The 21,059-nt window shown below is 37.1% G+C and overlaps 1 protein-coding gene and 1 long non-coding RNA gene across 3 annotated transcripts; both read right to left on the bottom strand.

Moving 5' to 3' along the window:
- Positions 1–2,189: 2,189 nt before the first annotated feature.
- On the bottom strand, positions 2,190–3,041 carry LOC144343808 (uncharacterized). Its single transcript, XR_013419058.1, has 2 exons — positions 2,684–3,041; positions 2,190–2,569 (listed from the first exon to the last, which is right to left on the bottom strand). It is a non-coding gene; the product is annotated as an uncharacterized LOC144343808 (long non-coding RNA).
- A 1,003-nt stretch (positions 3,042–4,044) lies between these two features.
- Positions 4,045–19,375, bottom strand: LOC102807926 (uncharacterized). Of its 2 annotated transcripts, XM_078006217.1 has the most exons (7): positions 19,289–19,375; positions 18,919–19,096; positions 10,500–11,064; positions 9,911–10,111; positions 9,592–9,717; positions 9,074–9,303; positions 4,045–4,473 (listed from the first exon to the last, which is right to left on the bottom strand). In XM_078006217.1, the coding sequence occupies exons 3-7, from the start codon at positions 11,052–11,054 to the stop codon at positions 4,392–4,394; spliced, it is 1,194 nt and encodes a 397-aa protein (XP_077862343.1). In that variant the 5' UTR covers positions 11,055–11,064; positions 18,919–19,096; positions 19,289–19,375; the 3' UTR covers positions 4,045–4,391. The 2 variants fall into 2 exon arrangements, with proteins under 2 accessions (XP_077862343.1, XP_006825665.2); XM_006825602.3 differs by lacking the exons at positions 18,919–19,096; positions 19,289–19,375 and adding an exon at positions 15,258–15,627.
- Positions 19,376–21,059: the final 1,684 nt, after the last annotated feature.

Genomic DNA, 21,059 nt, shown 5'->3' with positions numbered 1-21,059 from the left:
AATTTCCTATACTTTCTATTACTACTTTGACCACAACATGCGTACATATATTTGGACCGTATCCCAGTGACGTCATTTGTGCATATTGACGGATCTTTTAAGAATGGTCCCACGTTTTTAGTATTCGTGAAATCGTTGTTGGTGGACAAATTTATGTTGCAATCTGTGAGAGTGAGATTCAACAAGCTATACAGGCCACGCTAAACCAACGTGTACACATAGGCTCCACTGACAAGACTCAGTTAACTTCCAAACCTATATTTGTATTTAAAAAAAAATATTTTTAATTTTAAGTTCTAATACTGTAGTGTAATAAATAGTTGTATATATGGCAAATAAATAATTCAATTCATGCAGCAATGACAACGAAAAACGTTTTGCTCTGTGTGAATGTTTGCGTTCAGCCGAGTGATGGGATTCTAGTTCTGTCGTTCGCGTGGTTCCGTCGGAGGACACACGGGTATCTTCACTGTCTGGCAAGTCATCACCGGTGAAATAAAATAAAAAAAATCTCAGAAAACTGTACATTGATATTTGTGTTGGGACTCTCTTCTGAACAGTATAACAAGATTATCCCTATATATATATATACATTTGGTTGCTCAGAATTATCACAAAGTTGAATTCCAAAGTGCTTTTTTTTACCTTTACTGTTTTTATCGGGATCTTCAATCGGCGTTCTGAAGCAGCTCGCACAGGATAAGGGTGGTAAGGCAGAAGTGTTTCGCCCGCCATGTCTTGAACATGACTGGGTTATTAGTAACTGACAGGGTCTTGGAGTTCAAACATATTGGAATATGCAAATGAGTGGTATGCAAAACAACATTGTGCAAGGGTAGTAGGCAACAACTGTTAACTCAGAGATTTTAATTCAAAATATCATTGAAATAATGAACAAATAAATAAATACAGCCGCAAATTTATGGTAATTATTGTAATTTTTATTTATTTACCATTATTTATGATAGTTGTAAAGAAGGGACGAACACCAAATAAATTGGCCTTCATCTTTCAGTCGCGAAAATAAAACGTGATTTTTTCCATTTTTCGTAAAACATGAATATAACTCAATATTTCCATCGACATACTGGAAACATTGCTTGATCGAGCCTGTTCTCGATACTTTCCTGTTGGTAAGATAATGGAATAAATTCCTTTAATTATGTTGTCGGATGGCTGGCTAAATACACAAATTGTGAAAAGAGTAGTAGCTGTATTCGCCGTATATTGCGATTAAAACAGGGAACGAATAGTGTTTTGTTCGAAAATAAATACTAGTACATGACCGCCATTTTCATACGAATAAGTTCCGTACCTTGCCCAAACTCGTGTTTCTACTCGGCCAAGTACGAGGCAAAACATCGTAGTCACATTGAACGAACTATTGCTAAACATAAGCTATATACAAACAGAAAATCTTGTTCAAGTAACGTTTAATATCCATATATTTGGAATGCAAGACAAAATACAAACCAAAATCAAAACATCGGCAGCAATTAACGTTCTTGTTTGTTTGTTCATCTTAATTCTCTGCTGTGTTATAATTCCATGTATTTGAAATATGACTTTCCGTCGTTGCGTTAAATAAACATTTAGAGCCGATAATTTGTGGTAAATGGTAATTACATATCGTTTTCGGTGCTAGATAATATAATAACATAATTTATTCGCAAACTGTAGCGACATCTTGGTGGGAGCGAGGGCGAGAGGGTCACCAGACTAGTTTTTGTCGCTCAAATAGTTGCGTCGTCACCGTCGCTGCGTTCAGTGCACTATGAGCTGTTTTCCCGATCCATGTAACCACGGTGTTTGGGACAGTGGACGGAATGGAATAGAACACAATTTGAGAGACAACTAAACAAGTCTCGTGGCTCTGCTTCTAATGAGATTTCAGCTTACAGTTGCGTATACCGTCTATTGTTGTACCATACGTGCTGTGGTTGTATCCCATGAAACGCAGTTACATGTAATACAACTGAGTGGGCTGACGGGGTTCAATCAAATATTGTTGTTTTTTTGAAACACTTCTTTTCCATAAATCACGTGTTATTGTTTATTTATCCTTGAAATATACATTATTAATTTCGGACTGGTTCGTAAACTATTCAATTGAAGGGGTATAACCAAAACTGAATTTTGGGTGACGATATGTTGTTGTAAACTATTTCTATGAATTCATATAAAACAACTTTAGAGCTCACAATTTATTTTGTAATTACTATCGTATTTTGTGATATCAAAACATAACATTATAATAACCAATGTATTAACGAATTACAAAGCAATATGTAATATGTATATGCATATATAAAAATTATGAGTAACGTTACGAACTTATAAAATATTTGAACAAATCGTAATTAAATTAGTTACATTGCTGTGTTACTCTTATTATATTGCATTTTAACGCAGCTATTCTCAACATGCGCATAATAGTATAGTGTTTTTCTAACAGCAGCTCAATGGTCCCTTGGGGTCGTGGCCGCTGGATTTCTGTTGCAGCAAATTGAACCACTTTTAATTTGTTATAAACATCGACATTGGAACAGTTATGATTTCAAGTCTGGATCTGAAAAAGTACAAAACATAGAGATTACATATTTCTGGTGCAGTGTGCAATGATCGACTGGTCATATTCCTGATGTTTCATATAGGTGAATGAAAGAGATACATTAGTACTTACCACGCATATCAATTCTACCTACACTTCTTCTCCTGTTCCGTTTCTTCCGCTGTGAGATTATCCAACCAAAGAAAGCTGCCAGAGCAAAGATAATAATTGTCGCAAGGAGAAATGAACCAATTATCAACGGAGTTACATCTCGGCTAGAAGACTCAGACTTGCTCGGTGGGTCGGTGGATACAGGTGTGGTGATTGCCATTGCAATGGAATCTCTAAATACGAATTAGTTTGCAGTCTAATAAACGGAAACACAGTCGTCGACGCCAGAGTTGTACTACTCCCGGTGAGTTCATGAAGAATTAATGGTTTCAAGGTCCAGAAAAATAACTTTTACGGGCAGTGTATGGATGGCTTCACCTATAAACCTTGTCATACTTGTATCAGATTTAATTATTCACTTTTGTTGTGTTTTTACTAAATTGTCGCTATTTCGGTTATAATGGCGGCACAGGTGGAAATCATGGCCATTCATAAATGGTCGGGGCATAAATCATAACTTGTATTTGCTTAAAATAAACATTATGAAAAATGACATGTTGATATAATAATACTTTTTCTTTCAAATATTGTTCTGTTCTTTCTCGTCATCGCGTCTGTAGTTCCTCTGACTGAGGTAACCATGGACAGTTGACGAACACTTAGTGAGGGGCATTTTCCTTCCCAGAGTACCTTGCGGTCAGAACACCTAAAATATCTCTGCCATCATACACTGCCATATTGTTATGAATCGCCTCAAGACTTTTACTACGCGTACTTATTCTTTGCGTCTTTTTGTTTTTTGAGGGCCCTCGTGGCAAGTTGACGTCTTCTTACTGGTAAATACGTTTTAAAATATATTATCGATAATGATTTTTTTTTCGTAAACGCATTCTTTCGAATAGATGAAATAGTTATTATTTACAAAAGAAAATAATTCCATCGCTGAATAACGAATGGTAAGAGATATATTTGTAGAAATAGAACACTGCGTGGGAGATTGATTGAGGAACAAAAATAAGTCTCGTCACTCTCACTCTCGCTCTCAATGAGATATCGGCGGCCATTTGCACCAAAGGTGTATTGGAGAGCCCTCTGGCGGCGATGCGGATCTGTGATGTCAGATTAGGTATATGTGAAGGCCATAATTTAGTTGTGTATTCGGTCAATAAAAACATAGCAAATATATTCAGCATTATTCACTGGCGGGCGACTACAAATCAAAACGATATCAACGATGTGAAGGACATTGTTTTGAATTATTACGTCACATAATCCTTTCAACGCTGGATTGCGTTACACATGGGATAGGTGAGATGGCTGAATAGTATAATAACATCAACGCCGTACGTGAATAGAAATGTGGACAGAATACAACCCATGAATTCATATTTAAAAAATAATTATTTTAATTTTAGATGTCAACACATTCCCATTGGTTAAAATGCGCCCTCTATATATTAAAACAATCCCAGGCCTGTAGTAATGCGTGTATGTATTAATTTAGTTTGCATGAACCGTAAATTCGTTCCTATTATCTGTGTTAATGATTCGCCTGTTTTTCTGTTGAATGCTTGTGGTGGATCCGTAAGCAAGATGGTGGTATTTATTTTGTTATGATGAAATTGGAAACACCAGAAGATCCCAGCAGAAAAAGGTTGTTCACGGAGATCGCGGTTTCATCAATTGACGAATATTACTGGTTACTTGATTGGTGCTGAACGTGTCTGAACTAAGCGTCGTGAATAGGTACACGTGTCCTTACACTGGGGTCTATTTGTGGTTCTGGAAACAAATCGTCATCCAAGTATATCCTAAGAAAAATAGAAAACAGTATATTTTATTGTGTTTCCGGAGTAAATGAATGCCCCCTCCCCCGCCAGACCGAGCAGTGATGTGATGAACTTTATCGCCTAAAGGAATCCAACGTAGGAATACAAATTTAGTATAATGCATGTTTAAAAACGTTTAAAGATAATCTACATAGGACCAATCCCAGCTTTACTATCCAATGCTGCAACGTAAAGGTGTGATATTCAGGCCCGGTTACAATTTTTCAAGTAAGTTCCCGTGAACACACATTTAACACGTTACTACCAGTACAACATGAAGGTAATAATTACAAGCATAACACAAGTATCTACAGTATCTATTAATGTACACCTTAATAATGTCACAGCAGATCGCGAGCGAATGCCGAACAGTGACCAGATATTGGTAAACAAAAATGTAAAGAAATGACGTCGCGGTGCGATAGCCTATACTTGCAACGTATGATGAATTCTCCGTGTTCACAATGTATGGTGACAGCACGGTGTTGGTGAGAAAGTTACTCACGTAATGTATGGTGACAGCACGGTGTTGGTGAGGAGGTTACTCACGTAATGTATGGTGACTGCACGGTGTTGGTGAGAAGGATAATCACGTAATATATGGTGACTGCACGGTATTGGTGAGAAAGATACTTAAGTAACGTATGGTGACTGCACGGTGTTGGTGAGAAGGATACTTAAGTAACGTATGGTGACTGCACGGTGTTGGTGAGGAGGTTACTCACGTAATGTATGGTGACTGCACGGTGTTGGTGAGAAGGATAATCACGTAATATATGGTGACTGCGCGGTGTTGGTGAGAAGGATACTTAAGTAACGTATGGTGACTGCACGGTGTTGGTGAGAAGGATACTTAAGTAACGTATGGTGACTGCACAGTGTTGGTGAGAAGGATACTTAAGTAACGTATGGTGACTGCATGGTGTTGGTGAGGAGGTTACTCACGTAATGTATGGTGACTGCACGGTGTTGGTGAGAAGGATAATCACGTAATATATGGTGACTGCACGGTGTTGGTGAGAAGGATACTTAAGTAACGTATGGTGACTGCACGGTGTTGGTGAAAAGGATAATCACGTAATACATGGTGACTGCACGGTGTTGGTGAGAAGGATACTTAAGTAACGTATGGTGACTGCACGGTGTTGGTGAGAAGGATACTTAAGTAACGTATGGTGACTGCACGGTGTTGGTGAGGAGGTTACTCACGTAATGTATGGTGACTGCACGGTGTTGGTGAGAAGGATAATCACGTAATATATGGTGACTGCACGGTGTTGGTGAGAAGGATACTTAAGTAACGTATGGTGACTGCACGGTGTTGGTGAGAAGGATACTTAAGTAACGTATGGTGACTGCACGGTGTTGGTGAGGAGGTTACTCACGTAATGTATGGTGACTGCACGGTGTTGGTGAGAAGGATAATCACGTAATATATGGTGACTGCACGGTGTTGGTGAGAAGGATACTTAAGTAACGTATGGTGACTGCACGGTGTTGGTGAGAAGGATACTTAAGTAACGTATGGTGACTGCACGGTGTTGGTGAGAAGGATACTTAAGTAACGTATGGTGACTGCACGGTGTTGGTGAGGAGGTTACTCACGTAATGTATGGTGACTGCACGGTGTTGGTGAGAAGGATAATCACGTAATATATGGTGACTGCACGGTGTTGGTGAGAAGGATAATCACGTAATATATGGTGACTGCACGGTGTTGGTGAGAAGGATACTTAAGTAATGTATGGTGACTGCACGGTGTTGGTGAGAAGGTTACTCACGTAATGTATGGTGACTGCACGGTGTTGGTGAGAAGGTTACTTACGTAATGTATGGTGACTGCACGGTGTTAATGAGAAGGTTACTTACGTAATATATGGTGACTGCACGGTGTTGGTGAGAAGGTTACTTAAGTAATGTATGGTGACTGCACGGTGTTGGTGAGAAGGTTACTTACGTAATGTATGGTGACTGCACGGTGTTAATGAGAAGGTTACTTACGTAATGTATGGTGACTGCACGGTGTTGGTGAGAAGGTTACTCACGTAATGTATGGTGACTGCACGGTGTTGGTGAGGAGGTTACTCACGTAATGTATGGTGACTGCACGGTGTTGGTGAGAAGGCTACTCACGTAATGTATGGTGACTGCACGGTGTTAGTGAGAAGGTTACTCACGTAATGTATGGTGACTGCACGGTGTTGGTGAGAAGGATACTTAAGTAACGTATGGTGACTGCACGGTGTTGGTGAGAAGGATACTTAAGTAACGTATGGTGACTGCACGGTGTTGGTGAGGAGGTTACTCACGTAATGTATGGTGACTGCACGGTGTTGGTGAGAAGGATAATCACGTAATATATGGTGACTGCACGGTGTTGGTGAGAAGGATACTTAAGTAACGTATGGTGACTGCACGGTGTTGGTGAGAAGGATACTTAAGTAACGTATGGTGACTGCACGGTGTTGGTGAGGAGGTTACTCACGTAATGTATGGTGACTGCACGGTGTTGGTGAGAAGGATAATCACGTAATATATGGTGACTGCACGGTGTTGGTGAGAAGGATACTTAAGTAACGTATGGTGACTGCACGGTGTTGGTGAGAAGGATACTTAAGTAACGTATGGTGACTGCACGGTGTTGGTGAGAAGGATACTTAAGTAACGTATGGTGACTGCACGGTGTTGGTGAGGAGGTTACTCACGTAATGTATGGTGACTGCACGGTGTTGGTGAGAAGGATAATCACGTAATATATGGTGACTGCACGGTGTTGGTGAGAAGGATAATCACGTAATATATGGTGACTGCACGGTGTTGGTGAGAAGGATACTTAAGTAATGTATGGTGACTGCACGGTGTTGGTGAGAAGGTTACTCACGTAATGTATGGTGACTGCACGGTGTTGGTGAGAAGGTTACTTACGTAATGTATGGTGACTGCACGGTGTTAATGAGAAGGTTACTTACGTAATATATGGTGACTGCACGGTGTTGGTGAGAAGGTTACTTAAGTAATGTATGGTGACTGCACGGTGTTGGTGAGAAGGTTACTTACGTAATGTATGGTGACTGCACGGTGTTAATGAGAAGGTTACTTACGTAATGTATGGTGACTGCACGGTGTTGGTGAGAAGGTTACTCACGTAATGTATGGTGACTGCACGGTGTTGGTGAGGAGGTTACTCACGTAATGTATGGTGACTGCACGGTGTTGGTGAGAAGGCTACTCACGTAATGTATGGTGACTGCACGGTGTTAGTGAGAAGGTTACTCACGTAATGTATGGTGACTGCACGGTGTTGGCGAGGAGGTTACTCACGTAATGTATGATGACTGCACGGTTTGGTGAGAAGGTTACTCACGTAATGTATGGTGACTGTACGGTTTGGTGAGAAAGTTACTCACGTAATGTATGATGACTGTACGGTTTGGTGAGAAGGTTACTCACGTAATGTATGGTGACTGCACGGTGTTGGTGAGAAGGTTACTCACGTAATGTATGGTGACTGCACGGTGTTGGTGAGAAGGTTACTCACGTAATGTATGGTGACTGTACGGTGTTGGTGAGAAGGTTACTCACCTAATGTATGGTGACTGCACGGTGTTGGTGAGAAGGATACTTACGTAATGTATGATGAGTGTACGGTTTGGTGAGAAGGTTACTCACGTAATGTATGATGACTGTACGGTTTGGTGAGAAGGTTACTCACGTAATGTATGATGACTGCACGGTGTTGGTGAGAAGGATACTTACGTAATGTATGATGAGTGTACGGTTTGGTGAGAAGGTTACTCACGTAATGTATGATGACTGTACGGTTTGGTGAGAAGGTTACTCACGTAATGTATGGTGACTGCACGGTGTTGGTGAGAAGGTTACTCACGTAATATATGGTGACTGCACGGTGTTAGTGAGGAGGTTACTCACGTAATGTATGGTCACGGCAAGGTGTTAGTGAGAAGGTTACTCACGTAATGTATGGTGACTGCACGGTGATAGTGAGGAGGTTACTCACGTAATGTATGGTGACTGCACGGTGTTGGTGAGAAGGTTACTCACGTAATGTATGGTGACTGCACGGTGTTGGTGAGAAGGTTACTCACGTAATGTATGGTGACTGCACGGTGTTAGTGAGAAGGTTACTCACGTAATGTATGGTGACTGCACGGTGTTGGTGAAGAGGTTACTCGCGTAATGTATGGTGACTGCACGGTGTAGGTGAGAAGGATACTTACGTAATGTATGGTGACTGCACAGTGTTGGTGAGGAGATTACTCGCGTAATGTATGGTGACTGCACAGTGTTGGTGAGAAGGATACTTAAGTAACGTATGGTGACTGCACGGTGTTGGTGAAGAGGTTACTCACGTAATGTATGGTGACTGTACGGTGAGGAAGTTACTCACGTAATGTATGGTGACGACATGGTTTGGTGAGAAGGTTACTCACGTAATGTACGGTGACTGCACAGTATTGGTGAGAAGGTTACTCACATAGTGTATGGTGGCTGCACAGTGTTGGTGAGGAGGTTACTCGCGTTATGTTAGGTGACTGCATTGTGTTGGCGGGGTGGTACTCACTCAGATTCGGCTATATCCAATATGGCTCTGTATTGTTTCATTTCAGGTCCGATTACGGCGAGATCAAAAGCAACATCTTCATATCGTTTCAGTTGCAATTCGTACTGTTCTTTCCATTCTGCCACTTCCGCTTCTTTTTCTTCAAAAAACATCGCATTTTTCTCAATTTCCTCCATTAATCTGTCTCTCGTTGTTCTTAAAGTTTTGTTTTCTTCTTCTTTTAAAAACATCTAAATTGATGAATCGAGACGTTTTTTCTTACTTCAAACAGTACAATAAAGATTTCTACTGTCGTGTATTGATTTATATTCAGAAATATGCATTCTCCGAACAGCGAAAATAACAAAAATCAAACTCCAGCCTCGGCGTCGAATTACTGCTCTTTACCTCATTATTTTACATGAAGCCTCTAGAATTATAACCTCTAGATGGCGCTGTTTACAAACATGCATTGAGGATAACTACAAAAATTAAGAATATTGGTGTCTGTGGTGCCCGATGTGATCACAATACATTACCTCTTCTTGTATGAGTGATATGTGACTTTGAAGTTCCTCGATATTGCATCGGCTCATTTGCATTTCGTACTCTGCTGACGAGATTTTGTTTTGGCTCTCTTCGACAAGTTTTTGTAAATTGTGGATCTTAGAAAACGAAAAACGGTAATTACTAAGACAATCATTTCAGCGGAAGTGACGTCATTTGATTTCAATGCGCATACAGTCTGAGAGGAAACCAGTGTCATGAATGAAAGATACTTAGTTAGCCTAACTCAGTTTACTACGCCATCACGAGCTATTTTGGAGTTGAAATCGAGAGTGAGTCACGGTGATTTACCTGTTGTTGGTATTCTTGTGTGATTTCTTCCTTGTTAATACTGAACTTTTCTTCATAGCGTTTATCCCACTCGTGAAGCAGAGCTTTGAGTTCAATGACTTCCTCTGTTGACATTCTTTTATTGGCACCATCTTTAACGGTAATGTTCGTATTTTCTGGCCTATCTTCACCGGGTTCAAACATATCGCGGAAATCGTGTGACTGAAATGCGAAAATAAAATGCGAGTTTTTAGTTGTGGTGTATAATCCAAAATTCCACATCACAGAGCTACATGAATACTCTTGTCACCTTTAATTATACCAGTAGAGATTGCAGCTTGATGTAATTAGTGTTGTTTCGGACTCCAGTCTCATTGATTGATTGAATAATTTGTTGATTATGAATTCGAATTTATGTTGCTGACGATTTTAAACAGTGTTCTGACGCGTATTGATTTATGTCATACCATAACATATTTTACATCATAGCCGTGGTGACCCAATAATATCATATGAATAATCTCAGAGTGCATATTTAATGACCCTTAAACACCAATAAATTCAAAATATCATCCCAGATTTCATGTGCTTAGCTGAGTGTGATGCTTACCTGTTCCGACTCGGAGTCTGCGAAATCGCTGGATAGCGACTTCTTGGTCCGTGTGGGTAAACTTGTTGTCCTTCGTTTGAGTCGTTTCGGTACTCTTCCTGGAGTTGCATTTTGTTGGGAGTTATCTTGAAAGAAATCATCAATGTTATTACTCCCAGACACGCCTTCTTCCAAAACATTTCTTTTCTTGTACTCCTTGAAGACGTTCCCCTTCCATCTTTCTATTGTATCCAGGGCATCTTCGATCCTGGGTATTTTTCTATAGCACCCAGAGCAAATACGGTCGTCATTTTCTTGTGACATTGGTATCAACTCGAAGCCAAGAATGGCTTCCAGCCTCACGTACAAATCTTCACCTTCCTTTTTGACCTTGAAGAAAGGATATGATTTCCTTGTTTCAACACGACTTGTGCCACTAGATGTAACAGTGCTAACTAACAGGCTACATAATCGGCAGTGCTCCTCTTCCAATGAAGTCAGACGTGTATTACGTAAAGGACTTGTTATAGAGGTGTCGAAGTCTTTATTAGCTTCCCGTTTACGTAGTCCAGCCATTATTATCTGTCTGTGACGATAACAAGAAATACTTCAAACGTTGAGGAGTAAACTTGTTAAATATACAATTGAATACTGCATACTCGCACATATAAATTACAACTCAGTAACACCTAATACATAAAAACAATATCCTTGTAAATTGGTAAATGAGTGGCAATTATATGAAAAAATAAGCGTCCATTACATGAGTTTTAAATATATACTACTAATATTTATATGCCCTTTCATAAATCTATAACATAAAATATGGTCGTGATGTTCACTATTATGTTATGCTCTTTCAAAAATCTAGAACAAATTATGTACGTAATGTTCACTGACATGTTATGCCTTTCATAAATTTATAACATAAATTAAGTTCGTGATGTTCACTAATATATTATGCCCTTTCATAAATCTATAACATAAATTATGTTCGTGATGTTCACTGACATGTTTACGCCATTTCATAAATCTACAACATAAAATATGGTCGTGATGTTCACTAATATATTATGCCCTTTCATAAATCTATAACATAAATTATGTTCGTGATGTTCACTGACATGTTATGCCCTTCATAAATTTATAACATAAATTAAGTTCGTGATGTTCACTAATATATTATGCCCTTCATAAATCTATAACATAAATTATGTTCGTGATGTTCACTAATATATTATGCCCTTTCATAAATCTATAACATAAAATATGTTCGAGGTGTTCACTGACATGTTTATGCCCTTTCATAAATCTATAACATAAAATATGTTCGTGATGTTCACTGACATGTTTATGCCCTTTCATAAATCTATAACAAATTATGTACGTAATGTTCACTGACATGTTTATGCCCTTCATAAATTTATAACATAAATTAAGTTCGTGATGTTCACTAATATATTATGCCCTTTCATAAATCTATAACATAAATTATGTTCGTGATGTTCACTGACATGTTTATGCCCTTCATAAATTTATAACATAAATTAAGTTCGTGATGTTCACTAATATATTATGCGCTTCATAAATCTATAACATAAAATATGTTCGTGATGTTCACTGACATGTTTATGCCCTTTCATAAATCTATAACAAATTATGTACGTAATGTTCACTGACATGTTATGCCTTTCATAAATTTATAACATAAATTAAGTTCGTGATGTTCACTAATATATTAAGCCCTTTCATAAATCTATAACATAAATTATGTTCGTGATGTTCACTGACATGTTATGCCCTTCATAAATTTATAACATAAAATATGGTCGTGATGTTCACTAATATATTATGCCCTTCATAAATCTATAACATAAATTTTGTTCGTGATGTTCACTATTATATTATGCCCTTTCATAAATCTATAACATAAAATATGTTCGTGATGTTCACTGACATGTTTATGCCCTTTCATAAATCTATAACAAATTATGTACGTAATGTTCATTGACATGTTATGCCCTTCATACATTTATAACATAAATTAAGTTCGTGATGTTCACTAATATATTATGCCCTTCATAAATCTATAACATAAATTATGTTCGTGATGTTCACTAATATATTATGCCCTTTCATAAATCTATAACATAAAATATGTTCGTGGTGTTCACTGACATGTTTATGCCCTTTCATAAATCTATAACATAAAATAAGTTCGTGATGTTCACTATTATATTATGCCCTTTCATAAATCTATAACATAAAATATGTTCGTGATGTTCACTGACATGTTTATGCCCTTTCATAAATCTATAACAAATTATGTACGTAATGTTCACTGACATATTATGCCTTTCATAAATTTATAACATAAATTAAGTTCGTGATGTTCACTAATATATTATGCCCTTTCGTAAATCTATAACATAAATTATGTACGTGATGTTCACTGACATGTTATGCCCTTCATAAATTTATAACATAAATTATGTTCGTGATGTTCACTAATATAGTATGCCCTTTCATAAATCTATAACATAAAATATGTTCGTGATGTTCACTGACATGTTTATGCCCTTTCATAAATATATAACATAAATTAAGTTCGTGATGTTCACTATTATATTATGCCCTTTCATAAATCTATAACATAAAATATGTTCGTGATGTTCACTGACATGTTTATGCCTTTCATAAATCTATAACAAATTATGTACGTAATGTTCACTGGCATGTTTATGCCCTTCATAAATTTATAACATAAATTAAGTTCGTGATGTTCACTAATATATTATGCCCTTTCATAAATCTATAACATAAATTATGTTCGTGATGTTCACTGACATGTTTATGCCCTTTCATAAATCTATAACATAAATTAAGTTCGTGATGTTCACTAATATATTATGCCCTTTCATAAATCTATAACATAAATTATGTTCGTGATGTTCACTGACATGTTTATGTCCTTTCATGAATATATAACATAAATTAAGTTCGTGATGTTCACTGACATGTTTATGCCCTTTCATATATCTATAACATAAAATATGGTCGTGATGTTCACTAATATATTATGCCTTTTCATGAATCTAGAACATAAATTATGTTCGTGATGTTCACTAATATGTTTATGCCCTTTTATAAATCTAGAACATAAAATGAGGTTATGTATTCGTATTCATCAATCAAAGGCGCACACATTGCCCAATCGAGACAAACGCGTTGATCCTTTCTGTTGGTAGGGTTTATAAATTTTCTGGGAACTTTCAACAGAAATTATGATGAACGAACTCTATTGGCGTTACAGTATATTTGCCCGAAAAACGGAATTGTGTCGGTTATAATCGTGAATGTCTAGTCTTGTATATTTCATTTAGTACATGAAATTACAAAGAGTGAATACTTAATGTATTCCAGTCAATTTCTGTACTATTATTTGTATATGATTTTCTTTAATGGTTCTCTTTAAAATGTCAAAATGGCGAGCTTGTATGTTACTTAGTAACACGCGCCGTAGATAACAGATAACAGGTGTGGCATTGCAACTGATAAAATAAGAACACTTAGTTAAAGTACATTGTTGTCTACATTTACCTTACTATTTTGGTTATTCTTTGAAATGTACGATATTGATACCCATATCGACACACAACACCGATGAATACCATGTGTACTAAATTACTGCTATAGAATGCAGATGCAGAGGCAGGGACAAACAGGTTTTAAAATAATACTGGTAATATTTACTTACTTAGCGGAATTCAAGTAACTACCTGACAGGGGGCATGCTGTTTAGATACAAGACTATGTGAGAGACTGTTTGTCTTTGCTGTACTTTATTTATCGGGCGACAATGAGCAAGATTATAGATTGCAGTGTGCGTGCCTATACCCAGACATGCGTGTCTGTATATGAGACGTAGTTCTATGAATTTGACAATATCCGTTGATGTTCATTTAGTTTGGCTAACAGAAAAAGGTTAATGTGCCAATGAGAAAACATAAAATGCAGACGAAAAAAAAAACTTCATGAAAGAATCTGTACAAAACTTTACAGAGGCAAAATAACACATTTACCCATAAATGCCCGAAAAAATCTTATCGACAACATAAGTCACATGACACAACACTGAACAAACTATAGACATGCACGTATACTTCCATATTAGTTTGGAATTTTGTTAACTACCAGGTTTGAATAAAAACATGCCTAAGATAGCTGCATAATTTAGATGACGTCATACTGACACGGTGATACGCGTGAGCCATTATATTCATATACTCGACTGGGTAAATAAATGTTTCTTTGTTTTTTATATTTATTTTAACATTTAGTGGGTTGTGGAAACAGCTAAAATAGCTACGCTGTCAGATAATGCAGAACAATGACTATTTCATGTACTTGTTCCCCTTGTTCACAATATCAAGCCCGTACTTATATCAGCACTCCAGCAAGGCGGCAGGGCAAGATTGTGGTGCCCTTTATCCTGTATGTAATCACATGTTATATCGGACCAGGTGCCCACAGTACGAGTATTAAAAGTATACGTGGAACACTAAAACAATAACACGTAATTTTAGAACAACGTGAATTCATTAGAGTGTGAGATAATGCACTAACGCTAGGATAGCATGCACGTTCTTCGTGACATCATTGTCACCATATGCGATACAAGAAATCAACTAGATGATTTATGCATGAAACAAAACATTATTATATTTTGGTAAATTCCCATTGTTTAAACAAATTATCGTATTGGTGTCATTTACTTACGCAATTTTTTTTGCCATGTTTGACATGTACGGCAGTTATTTTGTAAAGAATATATCTCTCAAGTCAACTCCAATATTCCAACTCCGAGAAAACAGCGATTTATAGTCACTTATGTTCAGTGAGGTCCGACCGCACTAAAGCGCACCTTCAACAGGTAGGTATAAAATACTGTGAGCAACAGAATCTCGTTCGATGATCGTAGTAGGTCAACGCTGAAGAAATCAGTCTTGAATTAAATGCGGTGACGGTAATTTAGTTAGATTGTATCAGTAACGGAATGTCAATATCTAATGACATGACATATATCCCACGGCAACAGTGGATTGAAGTGTACACTGGACGCGAGACAATATTATATCCTCAGGCTTACAGAGTGATTCCACATACCCGAAATGAACAACTGAGTTCATTCGGACAATGACCTATTGGAGGCATGTAGAATTGCATCTTGGGAAAAATATACGACATTAACCATTGTTATTATCCAAATAAAACGCAATGTTGCCTTCCGTGGCTGACTTTTTACAACGATGACGCAATATTATGAGGTAATATTTAACGACAATGTGATTGACCTTTGACCGACAGTAAACTAGAGCACGAACTGTGGCATGTGATAATAATAGACTTCTGGAACGCAGTTTGAAAGATGATTATTCACAGTGAAAAATATCTTAAAAGTTTGTTATTTAGTTCATTCGACTGAGACTTTACTAGTGTCGTACGCCAATCTTTTTACGTATAAAGTTTGACACAATATGTGCACCTATTCAATTCAATTGTTTATGTTACACTAAATATACACCAACGCCGGCATATTATCTTGTATCTGTATAAGGACTCGATATGCAGACCACGTGAAGTGAAATGCAGTACACAGGATGGGTCACAAACTGGAAATACCAATACAATTTTGAATAAAACGTCTCTGTGGGGATATCTGATTTGTCAAGTTAGGAAACTTTTCCGGATAGTCGTCTCGATCCCCCCCCCCCTAATGGCCGAGTGGACGTCTCGACTCACTTTTCTTTAATGGTTTGACTCGAGCCTCATGTGGCGACATTTTTTTATTATAGATGTAATGATTATGCTAGAATAAAATGTCTTAACTTAATATACTATTATTCATTAATATACTATTATTAAACAGTTTCAACTGAATTGCATCTTTAATAGGTATGTTAAAAAAACTCAAAAAATAACCTTCGCCAACAAGTGATATTAAAGGGCAAATTGAATGGTTGGTTGGTGTAGGATTGCTATCATACTAACAGTTGATATCATCATCCACTCTTGTATTAAATGTTTACCATCACCATCCTTAATACAAGCGTGGTAATATGATGAAGTTTACTGATAATCTACATAAGAAATGTGTGTCTATCACTTCCGTGCTACGGTATATAAAGTGAGTTCGGTTAGTTAACATTTCTTAAATGAATGAGAAAATGTTTACTTACAACAACCAGAAACTACAATAATTATGAAATCTCTTTTTTTCAAAAAAATATTGTAAATCTTGTACATATTATTTGTTGTTGTGGATTATCATACTTTTTATCACTTTGGTGTATTTTGACATATTAAAGAACACACAATTTCATATTTTGGTTTTTAATATTAGGAATGGAGGTAACTGCCCTCTATATGGGGCCGCCCCCTTTTTGAGAGGCATAACTAAGATTGTCATATGGAAAAGCAAATGAATTTTGAAACGTATACCACATCATAAACTGGTCAGAATAAAATATTAAACAACGTGGAACATTGATGATGATTAATTTGAAATCATCTCTCTGGTGTAGTGTGAAGATATAAAACAGAAGGAATATATGATTGTTTGGTTTGTTAATCTCTAATTCGGGTTGAATATATTACCGGAATAAACTGAATTTAGAATTAGCAAGTAAAGCATTAATACAATTGAACGTGGACAGATTTAGCTTCCTTGCGTCTTTTAGCATTTGGTATAAAGAAAAGAGAAAATTGGATTGCTTGAATGCTTGCCATGGATGCAATGATTTTGTCAATAATATCATTATTATGCCACTGTTCCTCTGAGGAATCGGTCATTGTGGCTACGTGCGGACACAGTCCCTCAGAGGGACTGTGGTGCGGACTATAATTCCTGACCAGTTCTCAGCTATTGACTGCCAAGTTGATAAGCCAAGGGTTTCTGATTCCTCGACGTGCATTTAAGAAGGTTTTTGGTCACAGTCACGATTTGGTGTCTTTCTATGGGATTTCTGTCTGTAACATGCAAGTGCAGATTTGTTTGATGATGTATGTGGTCGTGTTTGTCCTTGTGACTTGTGGTTGTTTGTCCAGTAAACTTGATTTAACATTTTCCCCCGACATGACTTTGGAACATCACGGTGGGTGTGGCATGCCAGCAGCAGATGCTTACCCTTCACGTGCACCTGGTCTGACTCCCTTGTGGGGGTTTGTGATGTTCCGCTTCCATCGATTTTGTCAGTATATTTTTTCTCGACTACTGATATTCTGAGAATGGCTTAAAGGTACTACTATAATTATAGTCTCATCAGGTTCGTTGCAACATATGGAACATTCGGTTTTTGAAATGGGTAAGTATACCCCGATCACAACTTTCTCCGTGGTAATATTTTTTTTATTTTTTGCTTCAAGTAGATATTATTAAATTAACTGTATGAATAACACAATCAGTCACAACACGTGTATTAGATATAAGTAAATAAGCGTGAATAGCATCAAATAAAATGAATAAAACTTAGGACATTGTTGCGTTGCTACGCAACCAGTGACGAAAAAACATGCGAATGTAACTCTTACAACAAAGCAAATAATTAACAAAGATTCAGTTGGGAGGTCGTGGTAAATAAAGGAAACGTACCGCATTATGAGATCAACTAGATTGCGTATCAACGCGATGCAACTTTGGGTTTGATGCCTCGTAGTATGGAAAAACTCAATAACTACAGGGTTGCATGATTCAATTGACGAATGTACAGATATATGTTCCCGTGTGCCAAGCAAATTTCATACAAGTTGGGTTGGCCATTGAGTAGTTAAGACGAGTAGGTCCGAAGTCTAACCTAAATTTGATTAGTTAACATTCCAAGCGCATACCTTGTACATTATATAAAAACACCATTTGAAAGTAGTGTCCTTGCTGCTTTCTCTGGGGTGTCCTGTTAACAAGTTTATGATATATACTGATAGGGGAAACACTTCACCTTAGTGCGATAACACTGATGATGAAGGCGTTCAATTTCGCAATTCCTTATTTCAAATGATCATTTCATACCAGTGATGTATTAGTGGGTGTAAACATTATCCAATAAAACAGCAAAATCGTTGTTCATTTACAGTAAACTGACAGCTAACAGATTACAACAAACTAACAAATTAAACAGCTTCAAATTCGGATGTAGTAATGGGTGTTTCACTGACTATTATTTATGAGAACCAAACATATACCAGTATGCTGTTCAAATATTCAAATATTCGTATTACATAGTTTTGACATGGAGATAAAAAGACCTCCATGATTTTGATCGGTGACAAAATTCAACAAGCCAACGAAATACCGGAGTAGCATATCTGGTACTATTTGGGTATCATATACATATATTAACCATAACTGACTACATTGACGTAATTATACCGTGTTGTTACTTACGTGAAATCACAGCACAACTGACTATAGTATTGGATATACTATTCCTCGTCACACTTGCTTTATACAAGTTATTTGTAAACAACTACTTGCCCATGCACCTGTTGGAAACCGTATACACATTTGAACTTGCCGGAGTCACATGGACTTCACCCTGTACGAACCACTAGCAGGTGGTTTGCTGTAAAAGAAATGCCAACTTCGAAATACATTAAAATATACTAAATAACATACAAGGCACTCGGATTTACGTTCCTGGCATACACGTTCCAATTCAATGTTAGACCGATATTAAGAAAGTAATTTATACAGTTTTTAGTATACAGTTTACTGTACGTATAGCTGAACGGCGTCAATGGCATGTAATGCCTACCTTTTTGGAGGTTCCAAAACTAGACTATATTTTACTACACAAAGGCGCCTCAAAATGACCTCAGATCACCAAATAAACAAGACCAGTATTCCACGAGGGCGCTACACCATTTGTTAGTCACATGTACAATTAGTAATCAATATTTAACTATTTATTAATGATGAATTATAGGTAACTATATTGACATTGTAGTCATTCATAAGATACACGTGATACACATGTTATTAAAATGCAACAGGGAATGCAACTCTGTCGGGTGTGTATCCCCGCCAACACTTGCCATGTGACCCGTATTTACAGCGGAAGAGTTCAAAGGTCGTCAGATGCCAACCCTAGTTTTGGCTGGGCAAGGCTAACTTAAATTCAGTGTTACCCACGAGAACACAAATGGCGGATGCAGAGCTACAGAAAGAATTGGTGTTTTGTTGACAGCTCGTGTTGGTATATAATGAAGAAGACTCCGAAAACAAACAATGTCACTCAATATATGACTGCAAGGTTTATAAAAAAAATAACATAAATTATCTAAAAAGCTCTTAACATTTATTGATAAAAGATCATAAAACTCATTGTTCACATAGAGTCTATTAATGCTTGGGTTGTTTACTACTAAAATTTAAAAAAAAAACTTCCGATCGTCGTAAAAAGGCGAAGGAATGTGTAGGGAACAGTAACTTTTCAAATAAAAATATCGATGCGCCAAACAGTATAGTTTGACACACTAAAAAGAGAATAATAATATTTCTCCTTATGTTATTTTCTCGTAAGTTCTCGCATTTCCCAGTTTGTCACCATGGTAGGCGTCTAACTCTGTTTTTCTAACTCAACGTTCGTGACGTAAACAATTCAGCATCTCTCATTTGGTTGCCTTCGTTAAATGACAAAAGGCAGAAAACTTGGTCTTAACCTATATGCACGCACGGGAATTGAGTACCAAGCGCTTAAAACGTAATTTTTTTCATCCACATATATTGCGCCGACACAATATGTGGCGGTATTGAAGATGTTCTTTTGCAGATTTGTGCTAGCTTTCTTTATTTACAAATCTAAATACATGTGGTACGCATTTGTTATTCGTAAACATGTATTTGTAGGCCATTGTAATTTCATCACAAAAAAATACACACCCAATCTGATACTTTATATATTATATGAAAGAACGGATTTTGAACTGATATACCACACTTTGGTCACAAAGCTTTGGAATGTGTAGGTAAGCATGTAAACGCGTATATGGAAAACAAGCAGATATTAGTCACCTTGATAGGAGATCTAAATATCAATCCATTACCGCTAGTGGAAAGTTCTGTGCCGATTCAGTTTCTTCTCCGAATTTTAGTAATCTTCGTTGGCATATAAATTTTGACTACCACAAGATGTATTCCCACAGCCGCGTGATGTAGTAGCTTGTCTTTTATGTGATATCATATGTTGTTGAGCTTACAGTCAACTAAAAATGAGCAAACAACTGAAAAGGCCCCTAGCGATTAAATAAAATGATACGTCCCAACATAAAAATATGATTATGATGAGAATTTATCTACATAATTTCAGATGCTTTTTTTTAATTGGTGTTGTGTACCATTTAATATTTTCTAGTATTTTAAAAACCCCATGTATCAGCTCCGTATAATAATATTGATCTCATACAAGTTCTAAATGCAGATGACAGTCCTCTCAGTGAGTGTGGGCTTTTCTGAACAAGTTGTCCATGTGATGTAATCATTGCTAGTTTTGCATAAACTAATATTTACTATAAAATGTTAACGTA

This window comes from Saccoglossus kowalevskii, chromosome 8 (assembly GCF_978046115.1).
Source record: "Saccoglossus kowalevskii chromosome 8, keSacKowa6.1, whole genome shotgun sequence".
Lineage (NCBI taxonomy): Eukaryota > Metazoa > Hemichordata > Enteropneusta > Harrimaniidae > Saccoglossus > Saccoglossus kowalevskii.
Note: the sequence above shows the minus strand (reverse complement) of the source record. Positions and strands in the feature narration are given on the sequence as shown.

Excerpts from the sequence above, each read along its gene's own strand:
- LOC102807926 (XM_006825602.3), bottom strand. The coding sequence starts at position 15,283 with ATGTCAAACATGGCAAAAAAAATTGC. Across the intron at positions 11,065-15,257 it reads AACATGGCAAAAAAAATTGC|ACAGATAATAATGGCTGGAC; the intron begins GTAAGTAAATGA and ends TTATCGTCACAG. Across the intron at positions 9,718-9,910 it reads CACAAGAATACCAACAACAG|ATCCACAATTTACAAAAACT; the intron begins GTAAATCACCGT and ends TCGTTTTCTAAG.